General features: G+C 41.7%; 3 protein-coding genes across 5 annotated transcripts; 2 read left to right on the forward strand and 1 right to left on the reverse strand.

The window, feature by feature from the left end:
* The first annotated feature begins 2,277 nt into the window (after positions 1 to 2,277).
* Positions 2,278 to 7,396, forward strand: LOC311029059 (regulator of G-protein signaling 20-like). 3 transcript variants are annotated; one of them, XM_084033942.1, is made up of 5 exons: positions 2,278 to 2,386; positions 3,305 to 3,465; positions 5,196 to 5,279; positions 5,371 to 5,605; positions 6,453 to 7,396. In XM_084033942.1, exons 2-5 carry the CDS (start codon positions 3,308 to 3,310, stop codon positions 6,639 to 6,641), a joined length of 666 nt encoding a protein of 221 aa, XP_083890068.1. In that variant the 5' UTR covers positions 2,278 to 2,386; positions 3,305 to 3,307; the 3' UTR covers positions 6,642 to 7,396. The 3 variants fall into 3 exon arrangements, with proteins under 3 accessions (XP_083890068.1, XP_083890069.1, XP_083890067.1); XM_084033943.1 differs by lacking the exon at positions 2,278 to 2,386 and adding an exon at positions 2,736 to 2,919; XM_084033941.1 differs by lacking the exon at positions 2,278 to 2,386 and having other exon boundaries at positions 2,736 to 3,465; positions 6,453 to 6,686.
* A 192-nt stretch (positions 7,397 to 7,588) lies between these two features.
* Positions 7,589 to 11,126, reverse strand: lypla1 (lysophospholipase 1). Its single transcript, XM_084033944.1, has 9 exons — positions 10,771 to 11,126; positions 10,609 to 10,640; positions 10,439 to 10,504; positions 10,279 to 10,326; positions 10,123 to 10,193; positions 9,941 to 10,014; positions 8,951 to 9,052; positions 8,582 to 8,758; positions 7,589 to 8,498 (listed from the first exon to the last, which is right to left on the reverse strand). The coding sequence occupies exons 1-9, from the start codon at positions 10,837 to 10,839 to the stop codon at positions 8,439 to 8,441; spliced, it is 699 nt and encodes a 232-aa protein (XP_083890070.1). The 5' UTR covers positions 10,840 to 11,126; the 3' UTR covers positions 7,589 to 8,438.
* Positions 11,127 to 11,564: 438 nt separating this feature from the next.
* On the forward strand, positions 11,565 to 13,972 carry mrpl15 (mitochondrial ribosomal protein L15). Its single transcript, XM_084034030.1, has 5 exons — positions 11,565 to 11,732; positions 11,842 to 11,999; positions 12,355 to 12,520; positions 13,302 to 13,425; positions 13,507 to 13,972. Exons 1-5 carry the CDS (start codon positions 11,628 to 11,630, stop codon positions 13,842 to 13,844), a joined length of 891 nt encoding a protein of 296 aa, XP_083890156.1. The 5' UTR covers positions 11,565 to 11,627; the 3' UTR covers positions 13,845 to 13,972.
* The last annotated feature ends 6,331 nt before the right edge of the window (positions 13,973 to 20,303 follow it).

Raw genomic sequence — 20,303 nt, forward strand, 5'->3', positions numbered from 1 at the left:
CTTTATGCTACAGAGCACCAGTAGAAGAGCCTCTTGAATCCTCATTAAGAGGTTTTTACTCACTTCTAAAGCAGGAATAATGACGTATAATGAATCAAGGTTGGGTAAAATGTGGAACATAATAACCGGAGTGACTGTAACTGCACATTTTTTAGTTGTAAACGCAGCCCGCGGCTGATTTACTGAACGTGTTGTGGAAGGCTGGATCTTATTTCGTACGAGGCTGCGACCGTATTGGATTTAGAGTTAACGCACATACAGTAGAGCCGAGATGTGCTGACAGCTTATACGCGCTTACTGCCCGTGTGGCGGGATGAAAAACGTGTGCTCACATGTTCCAGCTGTAGATCATCAGGGTAACAGTTATCTCATCAGAGAGCAAGGCCCATTTAAGAAGCAATTCTTCTCGGCCCCGAGCCGTATGATTTATGACGAGGCTTAGAGGGGGAGACTCCTGCGTTGACTTTGCTTTATAACCGTGTCTCACATACAAAGTGGAAGGGGGACAGATAGTCTTCTGCCGCAATCACCATTTTAGCATATTTCCAATTTTGATGTTTGAAACTTCAGCTGGATAATCTCATTCGCCAATACGTGCTGCACACAATGTGCTCACGTTTGATTGGTCGCCCTCCTCCTATGTGTGACTGGGAGATAGTAACCTATGGGACCGTACGCTGCAGTGGAATACACAGTATATGTTCTGTTTTGGTCAGATTATCCAGCTCCACAGCAGCTGAATGGCTCATTCATGCAAGGATGGCTGCTGTCAATAATACAACAAACAGTGAGTTAAATTCACTCTGCTTGTAGGGGCCGAGCTCATTTCTCAGTTTTAATGAACTGAGAAGAAGTTTTACTTTTACAGGAATTTCACAGCCTAAAGGACTGGCTATATTTCCTGTATTCAAAATTCTAATGTATTGAATATAAAAGTACTGGTTCTGCAGCATATGATCTCATACGTTACATTATTAAATTGTAGCATTTTACTGTTGTATCTAAGGGTCTTGCTCCTCCAAAGGGTCATGAGATGCTTAATCGTGCAGAAAATAATGATGGGGTTCAAAGAGCACATGTTTTTCTTTGTCTTGCGGTTTTTGGGTTGTGGTTTCGGTTCGGTTTGCACTTCAGGAAGAAGACAAATAAAATACTAATGTGTTTGAACTCAAAACATGAAATATTGATGGTAATGAATGATATACTGAATCCAAACGCTGATTTTATACATGAAATGAGGCTACTTAATGGTCAAGTAGGCCTCTGTTCAGATAATTGCCCATTCTGTGTCTCTGGCGCCTCATCACGTAAGCAGCAGGCCTGTTTGTGCAACATCGAACGGTCCTCTTCACGCCTCAAACAGTTAAATGAAGCCACGAGAGAAGTGTTATTAGCTAAATGTCTTTTTGGCTGAAAACTCATAGACATCTGAAATGTGGGACCTCTGGTTCAATCCTTAACAATTCATTTATTTGGCCAAGGAGGCGTACACACATACAAGGAATTTCTGCTTTTCTGCATCGTTCACATTGTTGTTCGCAGACGTAGAAGGAAAAGCTAGGATTATATAATTAAGACAAGAAAATAAGTAATAAAATATCTATATACAAGTTAAGTGTAAGTTGAAATCAAAATAAATATTAAAAATCCAAATATTAATATCAAAGTCAATCAATTTCACTCTGAAATGTAGAAATGCAAAATAGCATAATATGGAAATACTCATACAATTATATTATATACGCTCACTCTCCACACCAGCAAAGCTCCGGTGCGTTTAAATGGACCGCTGCTGACCTCTGGTGGACTTAAGCGGCACTGCACTTTCTGGTTGCACCACAAGAGAAGTTGCAGATGTGCAAATTTGGGGTTTTCCAGATGTTTAATTGAATTATTCAGCGCCTCTGTGTCGATGACTTCTTTCAATCTACACACATCCGCCAGTTTAACATGAAATCATCTCCAAACTGACAGCTGGACAGCCAGGAGTCAATCATTTACCTTGCGATGATTTTACTTTCTTACGTTTCCATGCATTTTAACAGATGGTGCATCATGGGGTTTTCGTAGGAGAGGGAATATAATGCATGTCTTTCACGAGAAATGATCAGGAAGTTTATTACAGATGAGTAATCAGCCTCAGTCTGTCCCGAGGAAGCCATCGCTGCAACAGAGCGCGCACACGCGTGTTCTGGCCGTCAATGCACAGGGCGCAGAAGAAGAAGAAGAAGAAGAAGAAGAAGAGAGAGAAAAAAAGGAAAAATCTTTTCACACTTGCAGGAAAACGCATGCGCGCAGAGGACACCAACCGGTTTGTGTCAAGTCGAGGCAGACGGATGTGATCGAGCCCCCAAATCACCTGTATTCTGGCATCCATGGTGACACAGTGAGTAGACATTTCTGTTTGACTTCTGAAATCAGAACCCCTCGTGTTGGTGCATAACGCTGAGTCATCTTTACGTGGATGTGGTAACATGCATTTTTCACTCGCGCATACTGTGATCCGCGCTAAAAATTATATTTCTCATCAATCAAATGTAAATATCTGCAGGATTGCTTCTTCTTTTTATTTTTGCCTTGAAAGATAAAAACAACTAAACGACCAGCCTCTGATTAGATAATGCCATCGTGTTTCTATAAATGGTTGCACACTGCTTCCTTTCGGGCTGATTGCTTCGAATCGACCATCGCGCGTGCACGCGCATGTGCGCGCGCGCGCGCGCGGGGATGCGACTGATGGATGCGATCGCTGCGGTCCAGGAGTAACGCCTTGTCGCTATCATTACTGCTCATCCCTCGCGGACCGAGGGAGAGGGGAGACCGGAGGAGGGCGGCTGTTTGCTCATCGATTGTTGTTGTTGTGTTTTTTTTTTTGTATTTGTTGTTTTTTTTTTGCATCCAACGCGATCCAACAGACCGGTAGGACACAGTTTGCATTGCGATATCTGCACCTAAACGCACCACGTTTCTCCATTGTGGACATGTAACGAGGTTGCCTTGCAACATGAGTTGACCCCCGACGCGTCATGATCACGGGGTGCTTTCGTGCATTCCGCAAGACACGTTCCCCCTCTGCGCCGTTGTTTAATTAAACGAATGCAGTCATCAACGTTCATCAGGTTTAAAGACCGATCCGCGGCCTCCTGTCCCCGGCTCATAATCTCTTGTGATGTCTTGGTGTCTTGTGATGTTTGTGTGCGTGATGCATCAGCTTAATGCGGTAATAATCTTACAGTACAAACCAGCTCTCACTGTGGTGGTCTTCTCCTCCTCCTCCTCCTCCTCCTCCTCCTCCTCCTCGCAGTACATGGGCTCGGAGCTGGTGGAGATGCGTAAGAGACAGATGCAGGTTCACCAGGAAGCAGCTGCCAGTGTCCTCCAAGCGCGCCACAGAATGGGAAACACCCCCACCAACGCCTCAAACGCCTGCTGCTTCTGCTGGTGCTGCTGCTGTAGCTGCTCCTGGTAATGACACCCCGCTGCTGCTCCCCACCACGGCGGGGCTGGAGGGGGGGAGATGTGTGGTTGCAGGCGTCGCCTTTTTCCTCCACGCAAGCAATTGCTGGGAGGAAACAGGACATATTTGCTGTCATTCACTCATCCATACACCAAATAGCTCTCCTTCTTCGCAAAAGGCATTTAAGTCTGGAGATGAGATGAAACAATCAGTTGATTTATCAATGATTCATTACAATTTTTTAACTTTATAGTTGGTTAATTGTTATTTGATCACAGGCTAAAAGAAATCTGTGAATATTTGCAACTTTTTCCAATTTTATATCACTGAAATTAAATATCTTTGAGTTTTGGTCAAAACAAGACATTTGAAATCATCATGGAAAATAATCTTCTGATGAATTTATAATCAAAATAATCATTAGCCGAGTATAAAACTGGATTGAACATTCAACCACACATTTTGTCTAAACATTGACAACGAGAGAAGAAGATATCTGATCATTTCTTTTACATACACTTACAAATCTCTCTTCCTATCCTTGATTTCTGATGGGAGTCTATATAACATATTATGCATAATAATGTCAGCTGTGCTACGGTGTCATAATATACATCATAATATAAAAATTAATTGATTTTAAGCCTGGCATACTCTTGTCTTCTACATTCACATTGTATTTAAAGGACCATCCTGTTGTTTTTACCTGAATTAATCCATCTGCTGGGCATCTTCACGGTTCATACACGCTACACTGTTGCTTTTAAAGTGCATGTTTCTGGCCTGTTGTACTTTTGTAACAAATAATCTTATGGAGGAGATGTTTGGAAGTGGGGTGCTGTCTGGTTTTATTTTGAAAGGTCGATGGACCTTTCAAAATATAATGCAGCAAACAGTTATAAAACGAGGATGTCCCTCTTTGACTCAGAGATAGATATGACTCCCTTTCTTTGCCTCCGACCTCCCACCCAGTCAACGACACCACAGCCCACCATCACCATCATGTTAGAAAAAAAACAGGAACACAGCGGTCCTGTGACCCACACTGGATCTCATTGGATGGAGGCCTCGGGGGCTTTTAATCTGTTTTGGAATCGTCAGCCGTTAACTTGTGCTTCCTCCGAGGACAGCCAACCTGTTGTGTGCAGAGCGCGGCCGTGTTAATTCACTCCACTGGGGATGAGTAATACATTTAGTGCCTACATCTGTATCAATTCTATCCGACTGTCGCGCAGGCTACGGCGGCCACATTCCCAAATGGGCTGACTCACTGTGGACTCTCACCTGAAGCCATTAGTCCACGGCCAGCTGCTGCATCGGGTGTTTTAATTACGCACAGGTGATCCCCGCGGGGACGATGCAGACAGGCGATACACTTTACTATTTACGCATCCGTTCCCGGTAGATCATCCTGAAATCTACTGGATCTTTCATTTCAAATGTGGAACAAACCAGCATACAATGTGGTAAAAAAAAAGGCCCACAGAGAGTCTTACTGAGTCTTTATGCTAATTTTCCTGGAGTCTTCTTTCTGGCAACTTCACTGTGAGGAAACACCCAGCCAGAAAATAATCACATATAATATGTTATGTGGTTTAATAGTGAGAAATGCCACTCAGTGCTGATGGATAGGTCTAAAAAACACAGGACTTTCACCCAGGAGAACACTTTTGCTCTGCAGCATCAAAACTGGATGACAAGTATTTACAGCCTCATTGTGTGTGTTTTTTTCTTCTAGTCTGACTGTTCGGGGTGAGGACGAGACGATACAGAGGTCCACTTTTGAGCGCAGAACAGAGGGAACCACTAATTGTGAAGAAAGGTAAAAAACCGCGACCCTTCCATGTGTCATTACCCAGAGAGAGTGAAGTACCAGTGAACCGATGCGTGCACCATTTTTTTTTATCTTTAAGCCCGAAGCCTACTCTGGATGACGCTCGCTCCTGGTCCATTTCCTTTGAGAAGGTGATGAAGAGTGCAGCGGGTCGCGGCTGCTTCAGGCAGTTCCTGCGGACGGAGTTCAGCGAGGAGAACATGATGTTCTGGCTCGCCTGCGAGGAGCTCAAAAAGGAGACCAACAAGACCGTGGTGGAGGAGAAAGTCCGTCAGATATACGAGGACTTCATCTCAATCCTTTCCCCTAAAGAGGTGCGTCACTGTGCGATGTGATATGATTATCATAGTGGTGACATTATATTTTTAGTTATAATAATTTAGTTAGTCGACCAACGATTTATCATCAACTAATTAAATTAAATATATTAACATATTTGGGTTTTGGACTATTGGTTGGACAAATTAAACTCATTTTAAGACGTGATCTCAGGCTTTAGGGAATTATCAACAGCTATTTACTGTTTTTATTCAACGTTTTACAGACTAAACAATCAATTGATCATGAAAATAATCATTTAAGGCTGTTATTTTTTTGATTAAACCGTCTGTATCAGAAATAAGAAAAAAAATAGCTTCCCTTAGAACACAAAACATACTGGAATCACTTGTTAATCAGCTGAAAATGTTTCTTTTTTTTTATTTAACGGGAATAGTTGGGCATTTTGGGAAATACCCTTATTTGCCAACTATGGCTTTAACCATTAAATATACCAATCCTTAAGAGCAGGAGCCATTTTTGCTTTAAAAAAACAAAAAAAAATATATTTTTTTGTTATCGTGCTCAGATGTGTGGGTTGGCCTGTTATGTAAACAAAGCACAGTGGACCTAATATTACAACAGAGAGATGGAGAGGGACTTCATCATCTGTTCAGGATGATTCCTCCTCTACATCTTCATATAACAAATTGTTTGAATTTCATATTCAGCATCTTTAAAAATTAATTTAACCGATGCCTCGTTGGCAAAAGAGCCTGAGATGCCCATGCCTGCTAAAAGTGACTGATGCATTAAACAATGGGGGCATTTTAAAGTATCCAACTGATCATATTCAGCTCTGTATGGTGTGTTGACGTCCTTTACCTTGCTCATCCTCCCCAGGTCAGTTTGGACTCGCGTGTCCGAGAGGTGATAAACCGCAACATGCTGGAGCCGACCTCGCACACGTTCGACGACGCCCAGCAGCAGATCTACACGCTGATGCAGAGAGACTCCTACCCCCGCTTCATCAACTCATCCTCCTACACGGATCTGCTCACGAGCCTGGACGAGCCTCCCGCCGAGCCATAAGACTCTCTACTGCCGCACACTTAGGGTTTTTTTTTTCTTCAAAAAACTGGCGCATGCGTCCCGCCTGCAGGAGTTGTGTGTTCCTGTCGGGAGTCCTGCTATTTAGACAAAGACAAAACAGCAAAATGAACACGACTTACAACCGGTCTTTATCCAGCTGTTAACTGCTGTTTATTCATCCATCATCAGCTTACCAAAATCCTTGGAGCAAACGAGAACAAATGCTAGGTCCAGCACCAGTTACTAGTTGTCTGAAAACATATCTATATTTTTGTATAATCCCTAGCGCTTGACATTGCACTTTTCTACCTTGTTTAACGAGGGAAAGCATGCATCTGTGAGCACTGCATTTGTATTTAGGTATATTGTGAGCCTTAATGCATATCCAGTTCTTGTAGAAACTAATAGGTTTTTATTTAACAGTAACTTAAGAAGAAAGGAAAGTGCCTTGGAATAAGATCTTCTACACTAGCACCTTTGGTCTAACACGGACGGTGCGACAATGACTTCATACGTTGGTGCTTTCAGCTCTTCTCAAAGATAAAAGTTTTTACATGTCAACGAGCTGATACCGGGAAATAGATCTCCTCTGTGTGTTTCAATACTGTGATATTAGTCGTGTTATATTTAATTTAAACAGAACGCGGGGGAACTGAATACATGACCGTGACCACTGATATATTTGTGTATTTAAAAAAAAGAAATTTGTGCGAAACGGCTATTTGAATTCTCACAAATTAAATAAAGCACAATCGTATGTTGTTTTTGCTGTTGTATGTCGTCAACATATGGCTCTAAGCGTTAAATGCCATGTAGCTAGTTTGCATATTAACTTGTTTTAAAATTACACTTCATTGCATATGTTCTTCGTTTGAAAATTATGAATAATCCCAATTCGGGCTGCAAAACTAATTATTTTCATTTGAATTAACATTAGTTTTCTTATTCATTAAGTCTATAAAGATGTTATAAACACTGAACAATGTCAACCAAATCTCACGAAAGCAGACATCTTTAAGTTTTGTCCAACAAAAAAAATCTCAAACCCCAAAATATTATATTTACAATAATTTAAAAAGGTCCAGTATGTATGATTTAGTGGCATCTAGTGGAGTGGTTGCAGATTGCAACCAACTGAAACTTCTCTCATGTTTGTAGGATGACTACGGTGATTCAAATGATTCTTAGTTTCAGGAGATAAAACACCATGAAAACACACTTTATATATTATATCCTATTTCTGCAAATTAAACCCCCTAAATCTTACATACTGGTCCTTTAAAGAGGAAAAAATAAGTTAAATTTGAGAAGCTGGAAGCAACACATTTCTCTTATATCTGCTAGATAATATTTGCCTTAATTAAATTACTTTATCAACTAATAGCTGGTTTTAGCACTACTGCACATAGGCTGCATAAATAAGAAGGGCATTTACCAATAGGCCATTTATTGTGAGATAGTAGGTATTAAACCATAAAGAATAGCCCTAGTTAATCCAATACATACGTTTCCTGCAAGAAATGGCTTCTTTCAATGGCAAATAGCTTTACAATCAAGCACCTAATGTTACTCTAACTCTGAGGGTTGTGCCTGGGTCCAGGTCAGGATACAGTAATGTTTATCGTTATCTCTCTCCCGGGTGAACATGAAGCCCCAGTCCCGCCTGGCTTTATGAGTAGCAGCGTGGTTCTTTTTATTGTCAAGTAAGTCAGTGGTTCCTGGAGTCCACAGAGTCCCGGTGGAGTCAAGACCAAAGGACCCCGATGGTGCTGTGCGGGTGTGCGGCTCCTCCCAAACTCATTCATTGCCGATGGGGGGAAGCTGCTTCTCTATGAATCGTTTGACATCCACCATTTCCTGCACAGATACAGAATAAAACAATATGTAACACAGAACGCCAGTAGAGCTCCAGAGTCAAACGTGACCTTCCCTCCACTGACCTCCGGACAGGCGCTGTGAGGTAGACCCCGATACGACTTGAAGGTGACGTTGGCGGGATTGATGAGGCTCTTCATCTTCTCCGCTGTCTGGCTGCCAAAGACGAAGGGAACCAGGGGGTCGGCATCCCCGTGGCATTGTAGGACATGCATGTCCTTGTTAGCACTGTTCGCAGACGCCTAAGAATAGAAGAGATTAAGATTATTCTTATTATCTGGTTGTAGATTATGACTTGGCTATGGGAGGCCAAGCAACTACTAGACTTGTGGATCCTCAAATTTCATTAAAAGAAGATGAATTTTAACTTTCAGGTTCCTTTAAGATCCTGTTTTAGTATTTACCTAACTGCTGAAGAATTTAAATCAAATAACCTGAGGGAAGGAGTCGCGGAGAGGAAGCCAGCAGCTCAGAGCAACCACTCCAGCCAGCTTCTGCTGAGTTGTCAAAGCCGTGTAGAGAGACAACGCTCCGCCCTGGGAAAACAGACAAAACCAAAAGCATAAGACATTTGTGCATTTACAGACTTCATTACGTGTTCAGATACAGATGCCTTCTAGTGCAGTGCTGTAAATCACTGTGTGCGTGTGAGTTACTGTAGAGCCGGACCTGCACAAAGTGATAGTGACAGCTGATTTGTTGAATCACAAATCTCTCAGGTTCTAATATTGGTAGCGACCTCGTGAACTTTCGCTGGAAGGATTAAGGGGTTTTATTCCAGATCTTTTTCTCGGGACGAGTGCAGTAACTTCCCGGAGTCTCTGCTGGTTGTTTGGCAACCGCTCCAAGCCAAGAAAACAGTCCTGTGCATAATCCGCCATAAAGCGTTGAACTGTCATGTTTGCACTTTTTGTTTGTACAACCGAGGTGGCGCGTTAAGCGGGCGGGCTTTGGTGGCTGGATATTGTTACCTTCGGGCAAAGCCGGGCTAGCTTCCTCCCGTTTCCAAGCTAAGCTTACCAGCTACAGGCTGCAGCTTCATATTTAACTATGGGAGTGATATGTTCCTTCTCATCACACTCAACCAAAATTACCCACAAATGTTTTGCTTGAATCTTACAAACCAATCAGACCAAATCTTGTACTTCTACTTATTAAATTGTGTTTGATTCGTGTGCTTTACTTTAAATAACTTGAGAGTTGTAAAAAATAAAACTAATGAGTGAGAAGTGTCCCCTCTTTCCTTCGTTTTGAGATTATTTACGCCAAAATACAAAGTTCTTGAAATCTGATTTCTTCCAAGCATCCTGATTTTCAAATTTTATAGTTTAAGACTCCGTAAGAAATTAACGAAATTAACGAAATTGGTGGTGAACTGTAGTAAAAACAGTTATGTAACACATCTGCATACAAGCCACACTTGCCTGTGAAAATCCCCCCAGGAGGATTCTGTGTGAAGGAATGCCGTTCTTCACTTCTTGGTCTATCAAGGCTTTAACTGCAGAGAAATAAGGAAAAATAATGACACTTGCAATCAAATCGGACTAAAGTGGCACAATATAGCATCACACCCCAACACGAGTTAAAATTAAATGTAAAGACTTACTGTTCTCTGACGCCCTTTTAATACCAGCCTGGTCTTCATTTGCATCTGGGCTCAACCCGTAGATATCAAACCTGCACACGAGAGAAAAAGGCAAGGCTCATAGTGCATGGCACGACCGCAGTCTCTTCAAATGGGATCAAACACTAGGACACTTACCAAGAAGGCATCGACATCCTCATGTTCAGAGAAACAGGCATGGTGGGCCTGCAATCAATGGAGAATAACAACATCACAATGTGGCACAAAACATGTCAATTAAGTGGAAAAAAATATGTATATATATCATATTATGATATATTATGATGTGAATACTCACGCATGTGGGCAGATGTACTTCACATGTGGCAACCTGATGCCTGCGAAACCTTCTGCCCAGCCATGCCTGGACAAAATTAAACAAGTTTACATTAAATTATATGTGTCTGAAAAGCAGCCAAATTTTGCAACAAAGGAGGGAGAAAAACGAATTAAGCCGCCTTTACTTACCCCGTATCACCAAGGCCGTGGAGAAATATCACCTGTAAAAAAACAACAACAATGAGCTAATATATGGCAGCAGTTTTGTAGGTAAAAACAGCTAGGTGGTGTTAGTTATTGGAACGACAGTTGCTTTTTGGTTTTATTTCGACTAGCTAAAGGTCAACTTACCGCTGCGGTGGCTTTCCGGGCAGCAGGCACAATGGCAGGTAAAGGCACTGACATGTTATTGCCGCACATGCAGCACTGAGGCCGCCGATATGAAGGGACAAGTTAGCTACCGTAAGCTAATAACGATATCCCCCAACTGTCAGTCTGTGTCGCGCTCTTTGTCCGGCCGTGGCTGTCGAATACCGAACACTTGTCGACTGAAGATCGAGGTCAAAGGTACCGCCGCCCCGTATTTCCACCGGCAGTCGTGAATTTATTTTATAGAAGTTGAATTTTGGCTGAAAACAAGCCACCAGCGGATCACACACACACACTACTCGCAGGCTGAACGGGCAGGCGTTGAAGTCCCGCCTTGCCCTTACGTGATTGGCTGTCACCAGAGGTTCTTTGCAGATCCAAAGCACCGATTGGTTCTCTGAAATGTCAATGAAAGGTACTTTAATAACGGACTAAAGCACGCTTCGACACCCCAGAAATATAGACAATGAGATTATGTAACATATCATTACATAAAAATGAATAAAAATATTAGATATATTTATTAAACATGTAATATAGTGTGTTGTGACATATGCCACGGGTTTTGGGGCACAACAAATTTCTATTATTTGCTCTGTTTACCGATTACACTTTTTTTTAAAGCAATTATATTTGCGTCACTCCCCTTATGATGCTAATATTTAAAGACATTCACCAAAAAGGTTTCACATTTCAACACTTTAAACCACATTTTGACGGTCGTGCTTTTTATTTTGAAAACCGAGCTAAACGAAGAGTACTTCCGTTCACCTCAGTCACGTGACCTGTATGTCCTTGGTTTGGCTGTCTGGCAAGCTTGACATGTGAGCAACAGAATCATGTCTTTCCCTAAAAAACCTGGCGGCAAAGCGTTGGACGTTTTGAAGACTCTGCCCCGGATAACGTTAGCAAACCTGCGGCCGGAACCGGGAGCCAGAAAGCCGGTACATTTTAACGTGTCATCGCTATTGAAGTTGTAAACTCACTGTAGCTAACACAAGTTAGCCATTATGCTAGCTATGCTAGCTTTTGCTCAATGTTCTGTTATTGCAGGAGACCCGGCAGGGTAGAGGACAGCATGGTGGCAACAGAAGTGGCCGAGGGCATAAAGGAGAGCGACAGCGGGGCAACCGGCCCCGGCTGGGATTTGAAGGGGGTCAGACTCCGTTTTATCTCGTAATCCCGAAGTATGGCTACAATGAAGGGCACAGGTAAACAAATAACCACTCTCTTCTGCACCTTTGGGGCCAATCAGTGAGTGTTTGGCAACTAAGATGTAGTCTAGGTTGTCATAAGTTGCATGTAGAGTGATCATACACTACAAGTTGTCCTTAAAGTGCAAACCTTTTAACATTTCCTCCTGTTTACACTTAAAATAGCCTTCATTTTAAAAGCAAATTTCGATTGAAATTTACATCCATATTGAGAAATTAATCTAGTTGTGGATGCTTGTAAAATTAAGGCTATTTTTCTATCCCATTTTCTCCTTTTTGATGCGTCAGATTCTGGTGATCACAAATGATTTGAACCATTCAACAACAATGTGTGTGTGTGCTCCTCCCTCAGTCGCCGTCCTCAATACCAGCCTCTGTCGTTGAAACGACTGCAGTACCTGATTGATCTGGGACGAGTCGACCCATCCCAGCCGATAGACCTGACCCAGCTAGTCAATGCCAGAGGCGTGACGATCCAGCCTCTGAAGAGGGACTATGGGGTCCAGCTTGTTGATGAGGTATTGCTGAATGCCTAAAGCATGTTGTTGATCATACACTTTTTCCCCCTTAGCATCAATCATGCGAGTTAGAAACATTTTTAGATTTTTGTCAAAGGAAATTCATATTTCTTGTATTTAAATGAGACCAAAATATGTCCTGTAGGCTTAATATTTAACTACAAAACTCAGCAGGAATGCTTATTTGTCCTGGCCTTGATAAGTGGGTGTAGAAGGTGGATGGAGGGGAAATTAATTTCTTCATGTTCCATGAGATGAAGCTTGAGAAATGGATTTACACATTTGATCAGCTCAAGGAAATAACTACGACAAACGTACTACTGTACCAATTAAAGCTGCAGTAAATAAAGTGTTAGAGAAAAATACAACAATATGTTTGCAAAAATACAGTATTGTCTCTATATTAACAGCAGAGTTTTTAAAATCACTTCTACAATATTACAAGGAAAATACCTAATGCTGACAACAAATTATCAATTTGAAAGGGAAAAAAGAACTGTTTCCATTGCTCACTGAGCCAATGGATTACAATTTTGTAAATACAAACATTGCAATGTAAGGTGTAAATGGTAGTTTTAATAGCCGAATACTGACGTCAGTAATTCAGGATGCAGACCAACAGGTCACCCTGAGGCTCTTGGATCCTCTTGTGCCAGTAGGTGGCACCACATAACAAAGTTGTCCTGCTGTCACAGGTCAAGTTGTTGTTTTTGACCCCTGTTTTCTTTCCACCCTGCTCTGCCAGAAGTTCCCCCTTTCATGTGCTTTTCTCTTGCTTCAGGGTGCCGACATCTTTGCTGCAAAAATCAACATCGAGGTTCAGAGAGCTACTGAAGGAGCCGTCGCTGCTATTGAGAGGAACGGAGGGGTCATCACGACCAGTTTCTATGACCCTATAAGTCTCGGTAATTAATGACTGTTCAGTCTTCTACATAACATTCGGCTTATGTGTTTTCGATAATAAAAATGTATTCTCTGTTCTGCAGGGATCCTCACCAAGCCCGTCCCTTTCTTCCTGCGTGGGCAGCCCATTCCAAAGCGAATGTTACCGGGGGAGGATATGGTCCCATATTACGCGGATGCTGAAAACCGGGGTTACTTGGCAGACCCGGAGAAGATCCAGCAGGCCCGGCTCGCCCTGGCCCAGAAATATGGATATATTTTGCCAGACATTTCAAAGGATGAACTGTATCACATGCTCGCCGCGAGGAAGGATGTTCGACAGATCTTCTTTGGCCTCGCTCCAGGCTGGGTCGTTAGCATGCCGGAGAAGAAGATTCTGAAACCAACCGATGAGAAACTTGTGAAATATTACAGCTCATAAGTGTGTGGAGATATAGAATAAATGCGTATGTACTGTATCTCATGCCAGAAATCACAGAAATAATGATTTTTGGATGTTGAATGTGTATAAAACTTGTTTCCGTTTTATATTAAAAAAAAAAAAACAAATACAAATCTGCTTAAGAATGAAGCATTATTGAACCTTATCTTAAAGACTATGTTTTGAAATATGTTGTAGTCGTGAGAAGGAAAACATTTCATGTCATACATTTTCTACAGTGTAACTGTGACATTACTTTTACAACATTCATGAGCATTTCTTTGCGATCGAGTAGCTGACTTGTGACGCTCTTGTGCTAAAAGCTCCCGTGCAGCGTGATGGAAGGAACGTGAACTGTAACAGGTGAGGGGGAAATAAGGAAAATAAGATAACTCAAAGAATGAAAACAGGAAACAGATGCCTGGTGATGTGTGTTACTTGTGAAATGGGTTGCCTCGGCCCTAGAAGGGGAGTTTGAAATTAGTCATATGCAGCTGTATCCTGGTGTGGACGTTCAAAAGATCCCTCTCCATCCTCTTGGAATACAATCACAGGCAAACGCATGCATACGGCGTTGCCCCCGTTATGCATTCAAAATGAAAAAAAAAAAATGTTTATGCTTTGATATCAGAGGAAATAACTGATTTCAACGCCCTATTTATCACCCTATTTCCTCAAGTTCACACTTTCACTGAGTTTACAGATTTTATTTATTATATTTAAAACGATTAAAACATTTGTGAATGCAGAATCTCATTAAGGTTTTGAGAGGTTAGAGTCAACACTTTTTATAAACGTATAAACTTTTGGCCGTATAATGGCACCCTTGGTGTTTGAACTTCATTACGCTCGTGTTTATTTTTTGAAGTCAAAATGGCACACTCGCTATAAATAACTTGGTATTTTACGCAGATATTGTCTTAGGGGACGCTGCCATAGAATTTCTGCTGGTATAAAAACACTTTATCAAAGGAAGCATATGTTTGTGTGTGTGTGTGCGAGACCACAAGCATTGTGTTTCTATACAAAGTCCCCTCTGCTGTGTTATTTACTGGTAGGCAGCTTTCAATTATTATTATAATAAAAATAAAAGTGACAAGTAAATGTAACGCAAACTGTGAGTTAAATCCAATTAATTTGAGTTTTTGCATTTAATAAAAAAAGAAGCTTATTGGTGGGTTTCTAACATTCGAACACTGTGATTTGTTACCATAAGAGACAAAGGTCACACTTTGATGACTTTTCTTCTGGTTCCCTGAGTGTTTTCCTGAATCTCAAGTATCCAATAAACTACACAAGTAGTGGATACGTACACAGCCGGCCCTGCCAGGAAAAACCAGCCCAAATCCTTACAGCATAATACTTTAAATAAATCACGCCACAGGAAAGAAACAGCACAATCATTGTTTATGGCAGAACTACAGCGCTTATCTTCAAAGCAGCAGATCCTTTTGAATTTGTATCAGGTCTCAGACGAGCAAGGGAGAGAAAGAGAGTGAGCACAAACATCAGCTCCGACTGTGTGGCTGCAGAGAGTCAAAGGAATCAAATCAAGTGGTTTCAAGAAAGGCAGCCATTCACTTTGGCTAAATTTGTTAGTCTGTTTTTAGTGGCCCTCTGGTTTCTGCTCCAAATAATCTAATGTCTGAGTCTAACCAGTTCACACTATCTAATTAAACATCCGGGCATTGCTGCTGGAGCTGAGGCGGCCACGTTGTTTTGGTTATCTGCCGCCTTGAATGAGCCGTTTAGGACAGACACAGATATCACGGTGTCTCACAGGTCTCAGTCTAGTTCCAGTTAATAATTAGGGCTAATTACAGATAAGTGCACGCATCTTTCCTCCTGTCTGCTGAGGGGAGACGTGTCGGGCCTGCAAGGTGTTGGATCAGGTTCAGGTTTACCCCGCTTTGAGTCCAGAATCATGGATGTAAAAATGGCCCCGCTGTGGCAAGAAGCCGCTAAAGCTCAGCTGTCTTGGACAATAAAAGGACGGGAAGACTCATTCAATTCCTGAGATAAGACTTATCAGTGGAATACAATTCCTAATTTACAAAGAATAGTGCTGTTTTTCCAGCATGAGTGGAGCTCTGCCTCATTAGCCAGTCTGCATGATAGACGAATGCAATACAATTAGAAAGCAGCGTGACGACAATCCAAGATCCAGACTGAAGATTTGACGGATGTTTTCTCGAATTAATTAAACTTCTGATGTGTGTATCAGGGAGTAAGTGCACGTCGTTGATGATTATTCAAATTGGATTTTTAAATGTCGGGGGGGCTGCGACTAATGATTATTTTCATTATCGAGTCTGTTGATTGCTTTTAAGATTAATTTATTAATTGTTTACTCTAAAATAAAATGGCCAAAGTCCAAAAAAGCAATGAATTCTCTCTTTAATCTTTGAATTAATTAGTTAGGTCATTCAAAGTACTTAGAAATGAAGTTTACTTCCTCATTTAATTATCGTTTATTGTAGTCATGTTCACTTTAAAGATAAGAGCTCAGTCAGACTTGCACAAATATAATGAATTAACCATCTAAAACAGTAAATGTTGATCAGTGGTTGATTAACTCATCATTTGAATCTTTAAATGACGTGAGTTGGATAAAACTCAGGTGTCCATGTCCTCTGCCTGGGCTCGTAGGTTTGAGTCTGCGTTTGAAGTCTGGCTGAGCCCGGCCTCTTCTCTTTGTTCGAGGTGGGAGCATCATTGTGTTCCGCTAATGAGGCCACATTAAGCCCGTCTACACCAGGGGGGCATGTAATCCTCTCAGCTGGCCTGACGTAAGGCCGGGCAGGGCGATGTTTACACGGGGAGTGTGGAGGCTAGCACTCAGGACGCCGGCCCTCTGGGTCTACTGTTGAATCTGCTCAAACACGTGATGGAGGAGGGGGGAGGTAGAGGTGGAGGTGGAGGTGGGGGCGGGGGGGTCACACACACACACAACTGCATAGAATGGTGTCTGAGTCGTGACAGAGTGCATCTTGATGCTGGCCTGCTGTGCCCATACAATGCAACACAATGCAATATAGTCCCTCGCTGGGAAGATCATGGTGGTTTTATCCCCTTCACACCTTCCAGCTATGAAACAATGCTGCTCTATATGAATGAGCCACTGTAAGGAAAGTCGGTGGGATGGCACTGAAGTCGCCGGGGACAGATTGGAATACAGTGCTTCATTGTCAGAGGTCAAGCCCCCCCTGGTGTAGTTTTATTCTATTTCGTCTTCAGGTCAGCAAAAATCCTCAAAAGATCCACAACAGGACAGCAACACAACAAAAAGCTCCGGTCCACGCTGAGAAAACGTGCACGGCAAAACATCCTTTTCATTTACAAATCGTATCGGGGCCGCGAAGAATAAGTGCTCCAAATCCAGCCAAGCATTGTCCAGCGTTGCCAAGAATCCACAAGGGGCCTTCCCTTTGTAAGTCCTGCTTCGTGGTCACGTATACTCCTTGCAGGTCTTCAGCTCTACCTGTGCCAGCCTTGGCCATCGCCGATCCAAGTGAAGGAGGAGAGGAGTGTCCCATATATGAGTTCTGTCCAATACAATGGCACATTGTGATCAGAAAGCCGCGGAGAACAATCCCCATTCAGAAAGCATTGTGCCCATTTCTGCTTGTTTGGCAGCGAGACAATGCAATGATACCCTACTGTCACCTTATAGATTAGGATTCATCAACAGGACCAGCATAAAGGACAAATCACACGTCCTGTTACTAGGCAACCAAACTTTATTACCAAAGGTTTTAAATCTGTCCACAATTCATACAGAATAAAACTGCGTCCCTTCATTCTCTCCCTCCACATTTCTTTAGGGTCAGAATTAGTGGGTGAAGGGTTAAAGGTCACAGCTAAATTTAGTAGTTAATGACTTTGTTAGTGTATTAAAGTTGGTTAGTGTTAGGATGGCAACCATTAGAGCAAACACAATATAACATTTGTTGTTTTGTTTTCAGTAGCAAAGCAGTTTAGCAGCATCTAATTCCAAAAATAGACACATTAAATGAACACTTTCTTTGGTTTTTGCTGCAGCAGTTCATCACATTCATGTTTCCATCAAAGGTTTACGCATTATATTAGCTGTGATACTTTTATGACCTTTTGAAAACGAGCTAACGTTTAATGTTCCTCACCTCATGCATGGCAGGGTCAACTTCCTGTTTGATGCCGGGGGCCACCGCCCACCCACGTGACGTCACACCAATGAGGGCACGCAGTTTTGATCGCCGGGCTCGACGAGGAAACTTTTTTTATTCTCCCTCATGAGGCGAGAAAACAAACCCTGTGTAGTTGTACTGTTCCAATCACCCTAAATCCACCCATATTCACAATAAAATAACATGATATAAACTTCCTAATAAATAAAAACTTTTAAATTCATGTTTATCAACCAAACCGGTGTCTAATATTGAGCCCCGACTCGATTCGCGGAGGAGCTCGGCCGAAACCAACGTTATTGTATTCACGCTGCGTCGTTCAAGCTAATTGATTAAATCCATTAGTGCCTTTCACAGCGCGTTGGCGCGTGCGTCCCGTTCAACGCCGCGGATGTGGATTCAACCTCTTAATTCCGACAAGCTGTGAAAAAAACGACCCCCCTCCCTCTCCACCTCCACCACATACCAACAAACTACATACAACTATGGTTCTTATAATAATTCTGTTGCATTTACCGTAAACAACCTCAATCTGCGCAGGTTTATATTGATTCTGTCACCCACCCCTCAAAACCACGTTATCAGTTTCGACTGTTACAGAATGGCTTGAGTCCAGTTGTCAAAGGGAGATGAGCAACACAGTTACCTCTATCAGCTCTGTTACTGAATGTGACAATGTCACAGTATTGATCAGACCTCTTGATTAAGATATCAAGCTCCATTAGGCCTGAAGTCCAAACCGCTCCTAGTGAGAGTGCTCCCATAATAATAATAATAATAATAATAGCCTAATAATAATAATAAAGTGCATGTTTCTTAAAGACTCCTGCAGGTTTCTAGCAGCAACATGTGTATTAAACTCAGCTCTAAACCATAATACACAGTATTTAAAATTTAAAGAGGCCGCATAAGTGACTCGTCTGCCGGGACAAAGCGGTGCAGGTGCAGGTATTAGGCTCCGTGTATTGCAGATTTCACCATAACGACGTCTATTGTCTGTGTATGATGTTGTTCGCCAGTGTCAAAGATATTCATCGAAGCCATCACACAGAGGGAGCGAGCACCTGTAATGGCATCCTATTATATTTAAGCGGGATCACACGCCTTAAGAGTTTCTGGAGATTTCATTAATGGGGAATACACAACATTATCATTATTTATTTTTTATTTTAATAGTCCTATAATATTATTTTCGGTGTTTTTTCAGTAAATATGTTACTTTAACCTACTATAATTATGCGTATGCTCATGTCTTATGTCATTACAATTAAAAAAAACAGTGTTTAGTGCTCAATGTGTTTATCATGAACTGCATTCTTTTTATATTTGTGGATAAAACATTCCTAAATCACTACAAACAAGTGTGGGACTCAAGAATGAGCCTATTCTACTTTTATTTCTTCTTATTCATCGTTTTTTTATTTTTTGAAATGTCTTATTTTAAATTGCACGTATATGTTGTGGGAAAATACTGCAGGTATTTAATTTAAGGCTGAAAGAGGGAAAAATGCAGGCATCCTGTAGTTTCTGTGAGTCTGAATCTCTGGTGGAGATTTCAATACACTTTCTCCTCTTTGATTTAAGCTGATCGTCCCTCAGTCTATTTTAGTGTATTTTCACCATCTTTTAACTTTAATTGACACGCACAAGAGTTAATGCAGCTTTTTTTTTCTTTTTGGAGTCCTAAATGTGAGCTCATCACGCCCCTTTGTGCGCACCTATCAGTTTTTTTGTTGTTGTGTCGAGCAAATATTTGTGCGTGGTAATCGCGTAATAAACGCGCCTTGATCATGTGTGTTTCAGTCCTGTAAAATGCACTTTGATAGAGACAGTGGATGGCCGATAAGAGCTGAGAGCCACAATGTAATTAGTAACCAGGCCTGCCTCCTGGACACTTTGATGTTCACCTATCAATACCCTGCTGCCTTTCAGGGCTATTGATTACATTCCATTTCTCTCGGATTGGCAAACGTCTCATCTGATTTCCCCCGATGTGGTTTTAATAAATGAATCAAGGAGAATGTATATATTTTATAACATTTTCCATATTTACGCACATGCAGGAGCACTGAGACACATCAGCCGGATCATTGGTGATCAAAGGAGGATAAAACAAACCCAACGTATAAAAATGGAGGTTTTTTAACTTCTCAGTACTTTTACTTTCATAATGTTTCTGTTTATTTGTCATATATGTGTCTCGTAATGAGGGGGGAGTTTTTCTGTGACATTGGTTTATCCTTAATGGATACATCTGATTGGTTTATTTATCCTTTTAGATCTACCTGGGCAT

This window comes from Eutrigla gurnardus (genome assembly GCF_963514095.1).
Source record: "Eutrigla gurnardus genome assembly, chromosome: 18".
In the NCBI taxonomy this organism is placed as follows: Eukaryota; Metazoa; Chordata; class Actinopteri; order Perciformes; family Triglidae; genus Eutrigla; species Eutrigla gurnardus.

What these genes read in the sequence shown, in the direction of transcription:
- mrpl15 (XM_084034030.1), top strand. Translation starts at nt 11,628, where the DNA reads ATGTCTTTCCCTAAAAAACCTGGCGGCAAAGCGTTGGACGTTTTGAAG. An exon ending in GGCTACAATGAAGGGCACAG is followed by an intron (nt 12,000 to 12,354) that starts GTAAACAAATAA and finishes CTCCTCCCTCAG; the next exon opens with TCGCCGTCCTCAATACCAGC. An exon ending in CTATGACCCTATAAGTCTCG is followed by an intron (nt 13,426 to 13,506) that starts GTAATTAATGAC and finishes TCTGTTCTGCAG; the next exon opens with GGATCCTCACCAAGCCCGTC.
- lypla1 (XM_084033944.1), bottom strand. Translation starts at nt 10,839, where the DNA reads ATGTGCGGCAATAACATGTCAGTGCCTTTACCTGCCATTGTGCCTGCT. An exon ending in TAAAAGGGCGTCAGAGAACA is followed by an intron (nt 10,015 to 10,122) that starts GTAAGTCTTTAC and finishes ATTTCTCTGCAG; the next exon opens with TTAAAGCCTTGATAGACCAA. An exon ending in CTCACAGCGCCTGTCCGGAG is followed by an intron (nt 8,499 to 8,581) that starts GTCAGTGGAGGG and finishes GTATCTGTGCAG; the next exon opens with GAAATGGTGGATGTCAAACG.
- LOC311029059 (XM_084033941.1), top strand. Translation starts at nt 3,170, where the DNA reads ATGTCTTGGTGTCTTGTGATGTTTGTGTGCGTGATGCATCAGCTTAAT. An exon ending in TGCTGCTGTAGCTGCTCCTG is followed by an intron (nt 3,466 to 5,195) that starts GTAATGACACCC and finishes TTTTTCTTCTAG; the next exon opens with TCTGACTGTTCGGGGTGAGG. An exon ending in CAATCCTTTCCCCTAAAGAG is followed by an intron (nt 5,606 to 6,452) that starts GTGCGTCACTGT and finishes CATCCTCCCCAG; the next exon opens with GTCAGTTTGGACTCGCGTGT.